At 41.6% G+C, this 12,130-nt stretch overlaps 1 protein-coding gene across 1 annotated transcript in view; it reads left to right on the plus strand.

The window, feature by feature from the left end:
- Positions 1-12,130, plus strand: part of LOC122807767 (sarcolemma associated protein) — a 2,306,558-nt gene that overhangs the window by 460,756 nt on the left and 1,833,672 nt on the right. The window contains exon 3 of the mRNA XM_044078786.1: positions 11,950-12,022. Within this exon, the coding sequence (XP_043934721.1) occupies positions 11,950-12,022 (73 nt within the window). The remainder of the gene's footprint in view (positions 1-11,949; positions 12,023-12,130) is intronic.

Raw genomic sequence — 12,130 nt, forward strand, 5'->3', positions numbered from 1 at the left:
TTACATGTATTTTTTTTCATATGTTGCTGATAGGTTAGGGTGTGTGTACTCTGAGATATTTATCATTATGATCATTGCTGCAGTAGCCTAAGCTATATGGATTATAACCTATGTAGGATATAACTGCCATCCAGCTTTCAAATTTTTGGACCCTTTTTGTCCACCCAATACAAAGTCAAGTTTGTGTGCCAAGCCTTTCAGAGCTTTCCTGAAGCCAAGAAAGAGCATTCTTCTTTGGGATTTTAATGATCAGTTGACTAACAGTGTTTTACTGTTGGGCATACAAGTTCCTTTCTGAGAAAACCCTTCCACATTCCTTTTTTTTTTAGTGAAAACTTACTTTTTAAAGAAAAAGTACTACTTTTAAGCCAGAAAGAGTGTTTTTTGAATGTCTTTGAGACTTTTATGTATGTTTAGACTGGAGCAAAGTTTTTACTTTTGTGGTAAAGGTTTGTTACAAGTTATTTAAAAGTACTTTTTCTGAAGAGAAAATGTGGTTAGTTTACATTTTGTGGCTGGGAAAGTGTTTAAAGTGATTTTTACTTTTTCTCTTGGAAACGTTACTGTTTTACTACTTTCCCAACTGTTGCTGCTGAATTTCCCTGAGAAGCAAGGACTTGTTTTGGCTTTACTATGAAACAACATACTGAATTCGTTGTTGGACCCTCTTCCAGCAACAGAAAGAAAAAGATTGTTAAGCAACCTTTGCCACCACAGCAGGTGGGTAGTTACAGGCGTGTGACTCTGCTCTGGCCAAAGTTGTTTCCTCTGATCACTCGTGGTTTTCCTCAGATCCCTCTGGTGTAGTCCATACAGCTGTCATAGACCTGGGATTAGCCAAATCCTCTGTCTGTGGTGATCTCAGTAGGTAAGGAAGAGCCTCTTTTGCCAGCCCTAGGAGAAAGGGCATGGAATGTTTCCCTACTTAGCCAAAATGTTGTGCCTACTCCTTGGGAAGGTGTTGCTGGTAATATTGAGTCTGTTCAAAAATTCCTGTTGAAAAGGGAAAATGAAAAGTATGTTTTCTCCTGTGTTAGTTACTCTAGACCAAAGTAGTTTATTGGGCTTGGCTCAGGGTCTTGTGCATGCTCTTGACCATTCTTATAAGGCTGTGTCTGGTAAAAGAAGACGAGATTCCTTGTTCCCCGAGGTGGGTCAAGAATTTGAGCCTTTAGGGGAATGTGAATGCACAGATGCAGTTTTCTTTCAGATTTCTGATTCAGGTTTTGAGGAGAGTATGCTACCTGATTCTCCCTGTAAGGGGGTCTCATTCGGTGAGATTATTTCCAGGATGAATCAGCGTTTTCAGTGGGAGAATACTGAGGATGTTCATCGTGTTACACTGCTGCAGTCATTACACTAGGGTTATCCTGCCGTCAGGCTGTCCCGCAGTCGGCCAGAGTTCCAAAGTCTTGGTCCGGCGTCTGTTGCTGTCGCTTCTTCCCTGATGTCAGTGCGCCACTGGTATACAAGATGCATCCGACGCCATTTTCTTCAGTTTTTCTTACCGTGAGGTGCCCGAAGCAGAAGCAGTTCGCAAGTGCCGGTCGGCCGACTCCTGAGATTTTCAAAGTCAAATTTCAGATCCGAAGTCCTCAATAAAGCTAAGTACCCCATTGGGGAAACTTTTTTTTCTTGCCTCAGACCTATGTCAGAAAAAGTTAATAATTGTATTTCTTGTGGGAAGAAAATACCTCATAAGGACTTCCATTCTTACTGTATTCCATGCCTAGGCCCTGATCACAACGTCACTAGTTGTCGGTTTTGTGCTAGATTTAACAAACGCACTATAAAACAACGTTTTGATTTTGCTTTGCACTACTTCGGCCGAAGGTTCAATTATACTATGCCGTTGGATCAGTCGATGACCGCAATTCCGAAAAAACGCAAAGACAAGGATAAAGACAGACATCCAAGGTCCAAAACAGATGAAACCTCTTCTAGGCCAGTCGCCGGTTCTCAGTGAGGCGCTTTCGCAGCCCCTAACACCCGCTACCTCAGAGCCACAGGCCGCCTCTGACTCCCACGTGGAGACAACTAGGCCTCTGGAAACTCAAGGTATTGGGCCTACGGAAAGTAATCACTCAGATGGGTCAGGAGCCGTTGGGCCTACGGAAACTAATCCCTCAGATGGGTCCAGAGCCGCTGAGCAGGCATCGGCTTCAGAGGGTGTTTTCAGACCTTTACAACTTACCATTAAAGCAACAGCCAAGACAAAAGTACCATTAAAGACAAAGAAGCAAGTACAGCATTCTCCTGGACAGTCCTCCATGCCTAAGAAACAGGTGCTTAAAATGGCCGAAGACCTCATTACTTTAATCAGGGATTCCCATCCCCCTCCTGAGAAAAGGCCTAGGCAGGAAACAGACTATGATTCCTCTGATCAGGTTTCCATTTCCTCTGATTCCTCTCCAGACCAGGGATGCTCTCTACCTCCCTATGAGGACTCTGACGCTGAAGAATCTATCCCTTCAGCCTCTCCTTCTGAGGATTATTCTTTTGGGGAAACTTTACATACCATGAGGGAGCATTTCCATTGGGAAAGTCAGGATTATTCAGAATCCAAGAAAAGGCTCAGGGATTTCCTTTTATTGCCTCAGCACAGGCCCCTGGCTATTCTGCCTGTGCTAGATATTGTGGAGGATGTGTTCTCTGAATCCAGCTCATCTCCTGATGCTTTGCCCCCTGCACCAGCCAAGCCAGATAGGTACTATAGAGTCCCTGACTCTCAAGTTTCTTCATAAAAACCCTTCTGCTGATCCAGAAACTATTTCCCAGGGTCCAAAAGGGGTTAAGGCTTCCATTGCAATAAATCCAGTACCCTCTGACAGAGATTCCAGAGCTTTGGATAGATGGGGGAAGAAAGTTTACACTTCTGCAACTTTAGCAGTAAGGGCTTTAAATTGCCAGTTTCACATGCTTAAGTACCAACAATATTTAATGGCTCAGTTAAAACAGAAAATGCTTGCAAGCTCAGAAGCTCCTGACTGTAAAGAAATGCAGGATTTATTGCATGCAGTTGAACAGGTGGGAAAACATACTCTGCATTGTGGTTTTGATTCTTTAGAGGCCTCTTGTAGAGCCGCAGTTACAGGTTCTGTGATTCGAAGACATGCTTGGTTAAAAGAACAGAGTTTACCTGATCATGTTAAAGCAAAATTATTGGTTGCTCCTTTACAGCATGATACCTTGTTTGGCGTTAAGGCAGAAGAGGTGTTAAAGAAAATGGAGGATAAAGCTAAATCTATGCAAACAGTCAAGGATTTCTTACAGGTACGACCACCTCGATTTAGCAGAAATTGGCCAACAAAGAATTGGTCCTTTCCAGTGTCAGACAGGCCACAGAGAGGCAGATACAGACACCCAAGAGGCAGATCTCAACCACAAGGCTGTAACAGACAACAACAGTGGGGCACCTCAACCCCAAAAGGAGGTCAGGGCAAGTCTCAACCTTACAGGAAACAGTCCCAATGACTTCCCTCTTCGTACCCCAAGCACTTCCCTTTTGGTAGCCCCCTTGGGGGGGGGGGAACTGGCACTTTTTTTCACAAAACTGGCAAACAATCACCCAAGACAAGTGGGTTCTGAATATTGTGTCTCAAGCTTACAGGTTCCACTTTCACACTTTACCAAGGCTAAAAGGAATGCCAGACTTGCCACAAAATTAATGGGCAGAGGCACAAAAACAAAGTTCAGCCCTCATGGACATGAGCGCTATTCAAAAAGTACCACAACAGGAACAAGGACAAGGATTTTGCTCAAGACTCTTTCTGGTCCCCAGAAAGGACAAGGCCTGGAGGCCCATACTAGACCTTTCTACTCTAAATACTTACCTGGATATTCCGAAATTCAAAATGTTGACACTACAGCAGCTTCTACCCATGCTGGGCAAGAAGGCTTGGCTTGTTACTCTGGACCTCAAAGAGGCATACCTGCATATCACTATCAGAGAAAACTGCAGAAGAGCCTCAGATTCAAAGCTGGTACAATGCACTACCAGTTCTCTGCACTGCCCTTTGGCTTATCTACTGCGCCCAGGGTCTTTACAAAGTGCCTGACACCAGTAATTGCATTTTGCAGACAAAAATGAATTCAAATATATCCATAACTGGACGACTGCCTCATTCAAACAGAGACAAAGGACATTCTTATAAAGCGTCTGGCGTTTGTAAAAAGGTTGCTAATTTCTCTAGGGTACACAGTAAACGAAAAGAAGTCAAAACTAGTGCCCTCACAACAGATTATATTCCTGAGTGCCAGCTTAAATACAATGGCCCAGATGGTTTATCTCACGCCAGACAAGCAAGTTCAACTAACTCAGTATTTCCAATTACTGGCAAAAAAGTCCCATCTCCCTGCAAGAAAAATTCTGCAGGCCCTGGGATTCATGGCATCCTGCATACTAATAGTACCATATGCCAGACTGCATATGAGTAAATTACAGTGGTACCTAAAAAGTGTTTGGAGTCAACACTCTCACAGTTTAGAAGCAGTAATACCAATAATTCCCTGCCTACAACAGGAGTTTTGATGGTGGACATGTCACCTAAACAAGGGTCAGCCTTTTACTCTACCCACAGCCAGGCAGACTCTAACAACAGATGCTTCGGATTACGCCTGGGGAGCACATATGGCAGGAAAATGCATTCCGGGCAAGTGGGCCGCAGACCAAATGCATCTTCACATCAATCAAAAAGAGATGTTGGCTGTTGAAAATGCCCTAACAGCTTTCAAGGACCTTCTGCATCCAGGACAATTATTATTAAAGACAGACAACACCACAGTAATGTGGTACATAAACAAGCAAGGGGGCACTCATTCTTATCCCCTATGCAGGCAAGCCATGACCTTGTGGAACACAGCTCTAACGTATCAAGTTCAACTGCAAGCACAATTCCTGCCAGGAAAGAAAAATACTCTGGCAGACGTTCTAAGCAGAAACATCATGGACCCAGACGAATGGAAATTGAATCCACAAATCTTCAGCATGGTAACGCAAAAATGGGGATGCCCAGACATAGATCTTTTTGCCTCCCCACTGAATTGCCAACTACAAAAATTCTGCAGAAGGACTTATCACACACAAGCATGGAAAGTGGATGCTCTCTCGTTCAGCTGGAAAAACTTTAAAGTTTATGCCTTCCCACCACTGCCTCTCCTTTCAAATGTACTCCTAAAAGCCAGACAAGAAAAACCACAGATGATCCTGATTGCCCCAGACTGGCCACGCCAGCACTGGTACCCAATCTTGAACTTAACTCAAGGCCCACCATGGATTTTGCCTCAAATTCCACACCTTCTGACTCAACAAAACAATCAGATCCTGCACGGTCAGCTCAAAACCCTAAACCTGGCTGCATGGCAGATTCATTAGTCAAACATGCAACACCTCTCTCTAAAGCTGTTATGGATGTCATTTTGGAGGCCAGGAGACCTAGCACCAGAAAAGCTTACTCCGAAAAATGGAAGAGATTCTGCGCCTGCAACCAGGCTCAAAGCCTTGACCCTCTTATCCCAAACATTCCTCAGATTTTATAATACTTAACTGAGATGCTGGACAAAGGCCTATCCTTCTCATCAATTAAGATCCAGGCCTCTACCATTTCAGCACATTACAACACGGATCCTCCTTTATTCTCTCATCCCTTGCTAAAGCAGTACCTCAGAGGGGCTAAAAACATAAGACCGCCCTGGAGAGCACAAACACCAACTTGGGACCTCAATTTCGTTTTAGAAAAACTGACCCTGCCACCTTTTGAGCCAGCCCATACAGCCGATCTAAAATTTTTATCATGGAAAACAGCTGTGCTCCTGGCAGTAACTTCATCACGAAGAGTCTCAGAGCTACAGGCATTAATGGCAGTGGAACCTTTTATAATTTTTCATCAGGCCTGTGTTTCTTTAAGGACAAACACCACCTTTATGCCAAAGGTGGTATCTAGTGTGGCTCTTAACCAAACCATCCATTTGCCAACTTTTTATCCAAACCCCCAGAATAAAGGGGAGAAACTTCTGCACTCTTTGGACATACACAGGCAGCTATGCTTCTACTTGGACAAAACAAAAGCTTTCAGGAAAACTGAGCAACTGTTTGTAGCATATGCTGCAGGATCACAGGGCAAGGCCATCTCAAAGCAGGTTATCTCCAAATGGATAGGACACTGTATTCGTTACTGCTACACACAGCATGGAAAATCAGTCCCTAATAACATTAGGCCACATTCCACCAGGGCAACAGCCACTTCAACAGCCTTTCTCAGATGAGTACCTATCAAGGAAATTTTGGAGGCTGCAACTTGGAGTTCAGTGCACACCTTTACCAAGCATTACCACTTGCCTCTTTACTCTAAATCCAGAGCAGGATTTGCCACTGCAGTTCTGCAGGGCCTCATAGCCAATCTTAACTCTTTATAGACCAGCCACCCAACCTTAGCTTTGGGATTCTACCCAAGTGTAATGACTGCAGCAGTGTAACACGAACATAGTACAATTTTGTACCTACCATAAATGTAGATGTTCGAGTGTTCACACTGCTGCAGTCCAGGTTACCCTCCCTCCATCCCCTCTGTCCTAGCTGGACTTATCTATACCTTTCTACCCTATACAACCTTTGTGGTGTATTTGCTTGTAACTGAAAGTATTGCTTTTATTTTATATATATATATATATATATATATATATATATATATATATATATATATATATATATATATATATATATATTATTAGCAGTATGTATTGCCTACCTACTTGGGGGCACCTGACATCTGGGGCAAGAAAAACTGAAGAAAATGGCGTCGGATGCATCTTATATATACCCCTGGCGCACTGATGTCAGGGAAGAAGCGAAAGCAACCGATGCCAGACCAAGACTTTGGAACTCTGGCCGACTGCGGGACCGCCTGACGGCAGGATAACCCTAGTGTAATGACTGCAACAGTGTGAACACTCTAACATCTACATTTATGGTAGGTACAAAACTGTGCTTTTCTCAGTCTCTCAGATTTTTTACAACTGGAATTTTCAGAACATTCACAAATCCCACGAGTTTTGTCAACTTTGTAGAATGTTTTTTTTTTGTCACGGCCTGTGATTTCCCTGGCAGACTGCCTGCTGCCCTTAAGAAGCAGATAGATTATATAAAGTTCCTTGGTCTTTCATGTTTTTATACATAAATTTCAGAACTGGCCCAGCAGCTATAGCTTTAATAAATCCAGCTGCTGCTAAAGATTTCAATTCTAATTCCTTCCCATTTGGTAAATATGAGAAAGCTTCTGATAAGTTTGGGGAAAATGTATATGTGTCTGCAACTTTAATTTTTAAGGCTCACGTATTGAAGTTTTATCTTGACTAATTGCGAAAGCATCTTAAAAAACAAACTTGTCAAAGGCAAACTCCAACTGATGTGTTAGTTGCTTTTAATCAGTGCACACTTTCATTTGACTCCTGGCCAAACTTCAGACTGGAAAAAGTTTAATCTGAAAACATTCCAGTAAAATATAGCATAGCAAAATCACATGCTTCAGCACCACCAATGGTAGTGCACAGCCCTCATTAATCAGCACAATAATTGTTAGCACCTATCCGCCCTTTACAAGTATCCATTACATGCTTAAGAACAAACAGTGGGCAGATAAATCTAACCTCACATTCACATATTTTAAAAACCCTGTTAGATTAGGCATTTAAAAATCAAGATAAATCTGGAAACAGGTAACTGCGAAAGCACGAGAAATATTTTGGCATCATTTTCCTTTTATAAGAAAAAAATCTACATTGTATAATTTAGTTTTTCTTGTGTTTCTTAAACCACTACTCATTGTTTCAAATGTTTATGATTCTGTAGATGCTACTTCCAAGGCTGCTTCCTCTGGAACTGTTTAAGGAGATTTGGCAGGCTTTGTTCTCAGAACTTCTCAAAGGATGTCAAAAAAGAAATGTTGAATTCTCCCTTACATAAATATTTAGTTTTTGATCTTTCTGCTGCAAAAGTCATCAAAAAGTGTGATATGAGGGAAAAGTTGATTCAGGGGAGATCTCAAATGTTTCAGCCCTTTTCTAAGTTTTCAAACATATTTCTTAGCTCCTTTGTCAAACACTGGCAAACAAGAACATGAACAACCTTAATCCTCCCAGAAAGTCTGTATCTCCATTTCTGTCTTTGGTAACGCATTGTTTCAGATAAACAGGCACTGAATGTGATCCACATAAGCTACAGATGCCAGTGGGAGGAACATCCTCCTTTCCAAGGGATTTCTCATCATTTGCCAGACTAAACTCATCTGTCTCTTCCTATCTTGCATCATACACTGCCTCAGGGTGTAATAGAAGCTGTCCTTTCTCCTCAGTTGGGCAACCAATTTTATCCAAGAATTTTCTGGTGCCAAAAAATAAGTTTCTTTTAGATTAGTTCTGGATCGGTCATTCCTGAACCAGTTTGTGATGGTGCCCAAGTTCAAAATGTTTTTACTTCACCACCTGTTATTCCTTCTTCCTCTTTTAAGTTTCTTATCCATCTTTAAATCTAAGGTTACTATCATCACATTCCTGTTCATCAGGCATTTGTTAAGGTTGTGTGTGTTTTGGATCACTTTCAGTTCCCTGCCTCACCATTTGGGCTACCCACTGCTCCAAGAATGCTCACACCGTATCTAGCTCCTGTGATAGCCCATTGCAGGCAGCAGGATATCCAAATTATTTTATGTTTATATGACTTGCTCATCTTGTCAGTCTTAAGTGTCAGGAATCTCTCTATCTGTAGGGTCAGAGATCTCCTACATAGCCCGGGATTCTAAGAGAACATTCAAAAGTATTTTCTGACCCCCTCTCACAGGATTGTTTTTCTAGTGATGCTTGCTTGATACCTCAGTACAAAGAGCTTTTCTTCCACAGGAAAATAACTATATTTATATCTGGATCCATTTATGGAGTTTTCCACTCTGACTTCAGTTTCCTTGAGGGGATGTCTTGAGATTATGGATCTCATGGATTCCATGATTTTCGTGATACCTCTGGAAAGACTCCACACGAAAGAGACAGTCATATCTGAAATCTCTTCACTTTCAACATAAACACCCATTGACTCTTTAAATTCTTCTTCTGGAATTTGTGAAAAGTGAGAACATGTGGTGGAGACATCAAATTTCTCCGAATCTAGGTCCCCTGTTTACTTCTCAACAAATGCCTCAGACTTTGCTTGGGAAGCAGCGTCAGTGGGCATGAAAGTGCACTGTCTTTGGGACAAAAAGACCATTACACACAAACATAAGAGATGTTAGCTCTTATAAATGCTCTTCGTTCATTGAATTATCTGCAGTCCTTGAGACCTCATCAAGCATTTACAGACAGTACTGCATTGATGTGGTGCATAAACAAGCAAGGGAGAACCAGATATTGCACCCTGGACTAGCTATGTTAGCATGGGATATAGCTTTTCAGCATCATCTCACTCTACTTTGCATAAGAGCAAATGTGTGTGGAAGACCAGCTGAGCAGGGCCTGGGCAGACTCACATATAGAAACTAAATCAGGGAGTCTTCCAAGATTCAATCCATTTTTTGTTGAATTCCTTAGGTAGACCTAAATAATCCACTAGCAAAATTCTCTTCCAGGACTTGATACAAGAAGGCCTGGAAGACTGATACCTTTTATTTGCCTTGGACAGGAATGTTCCGGTACTCTTTTCTACCATTTCCACTGATTTCCAGGGTACTTCTGTAGACTCCCTAAAGATTATTATGGTGACTTCCTTATTTTGGAATTGGCCTTGGCAATTACCCCAAACTTCCTCACAGACTGGATTTGCTTGCACAACATCAAGGATGTTTGATGCATCCCGACTCCAAGAAACACTGACTGCCTGGATGGAGGTCTTAATATATTTTACGCATCTGTTTTCTGAGGACATAGCAAGTATAAATGGAAGCAAGAAAAACTGCAAATGGAAGATGTTTTCCTTGTTGGTGACAGTAAAAGACCCCAGCACCCATTCAGGGCTAATGCTTCTCTGGTTTTATAGTATTCGTGGGAGTTAATGTTCTGTGGCCTGTCATTCCTCAGTCAAGGTTTCTTTGTTGGCCATTTCAGCATGTCTGCTTATGAATCCCCCTCTTTCATTGCAGTCTGTTGTCAAAATAACTGTGTGTTAAAGAAGCTAACACTTGCTGCATTTGAGCCAGCTCATCAGGCTGACTTGTGGTTCTTAACATGGAAACAGTTCTTGTCATCACTCGTGACTTTTCCAAGAAGAGTATTTGAGTTGCAAGCTCTTGTGGATCAACTTCCCTCAGAGGTGGGGTTTCTTTGAGAAATAATCCTTCCTTTATGCCTAAAAGTGGTATCCAAGTTTACTTTAAGACAATGTATCCATCTCCCTGTCTTTTCAGAACCTAAAAATGAGGGAGAAAAGTTAATTCATATCTTAGATGTGCACATACAACTTGGATACTATCTTGGCAGAACAAAATCCTTCAGAACATTTCATCAGTTCATTTCTTGTGAATGTGAAGTGAATGGACAACCTGCATTAAAGCAGACTATTCCCAAATGGATGTCTCAGGTTATTGCTTTTGTTACTTTCACCACAGCAAAACTATTCCAGGCAGGGTCAATGCCCATTCTGCTAGAGCCTTGGCTTCATATATGGAATTTTATAAAGGGTTAGACGCAAAGTATTCTAGAAGAGGCATCATTTTCCTTTGTGCATACTTTTACAAAGCACTATAAACAAGATTCCTTCTCCAGGTCTAGGACAGGCTTTGCTGGGACTATTTTCTTGGGGATCCTGCATCTTTTCCCTTTCACCTCCCAGTTCTTTTAAGCTATGGTAATCTACCCATATAGCTTAGGCTATTACAGCATTGATTATAATGATGAACATAAAACACCTGCGTAAATAAACTGACCATAAGAGTAGATGTTGGAATGATCACTTCTGAAATATTCACTCACTGCCTCCACCACCCTTATTTTCATATGAATTTTATCCCAGAGTGTGGTTCTTTTTGTAGCAATGGCCTTTCCGGGCTTAGCCACCTTATAGTTGGCATGAAAGCTCTAAAGGGCTTGGCACCCAAACCTGATTTTATTTGGCTTAGCTCTTGGACGTGTGAAAAGTACCCTGAGGTTTTGGAAGCTGGCAGGCTGTTGTATCCTATGCAGACCTAACCCGTATAGCTACTGCAGCAGTGATCATTCGAACATCTGCTGTTGCAATAAGTTTTCCTGCACAATTGTACTTTGTCTGTTGTGTACTGATAAAAACATATAAAAGCTACTATGTATTGATAAAGGTATTTTGTGTACTTACCAATCCACTGGATACAGGCAGTGGTGGAGCGGATAACGTTGTCGCCTCACAGCAAGAGGTTCTCTGGTTCGATTCTTGGCTTGGGGTACTTTCTGTGCGGAGTTTGCATGTTCTCCCTGCGTTCACGTGGGTTTCCTCTGGGTACTCCGGTTTCCTCCCACAATTCAAAGACAAGCGTCTGAAGTATTTCTCCCCGAGCCTTCACTGAAAATAGGCTCTGTCCTAGTCGGACTTTCCCGTTTAACAAAATGATAAATAAAAAAAAATACAACTTTTTGCATTAGAAAACTTGAACCCGATATGTCCTTTTTTTTTTTTAAATCACAGAATAGCAGACATTGCTCAACTGCCAGAAACGTGGTCGTAATTCTTTACTGTTGCTGGGATTACAAGTGAAATTAGGAACCAGTTCTGTCACTTTCGTATTGATTCTACAGTAGTAAGACTGCTATGAGCTGTAACACTGGTTTTAACAGAGTTTAGTGTAGTTCATCATACATTTACTTGTTGAGGTATTTCAGTTGCTACTTTATTGCAATATTTTTAGGATCACAGAAATATATATTTTAGTAGTATGGTATTAAGATAGGATATGTTTCTTAGGATTTGTTAAAATTTATTTACGTTTTATTTTCTTGTAGTCACTCATGGGTGCATAGTATCTACAGTCAAACTCTTTCTGCCAGATGGTCTCGAAGCTCGAAGACGGTCAGAGTGAGTATGCCTTATAAAATTATCATTGTTTAGAAGCTACAATATGCTTTTGTTTATGTCAGTGAAGATGACTATGAAGCCTTGCTAGCTTTGACAGTTTTATTGCTG

The sequence above is a fragment of the Protopterus annectens genome, chromosome 7.part1 (assembly GCF_019279795.1).
Source record: "Protopterus annectens isolate FY-2018-M chromosome 7.part1, PAN1.0, whole genome shotgun sequence".
NCBI classification, from domain to species: domain Eukaryota; kingdom Metazoa; phylum Chordata; order Ceratodontiformes; family Protopteridae; genus Protopterus; species Protopterus annectens.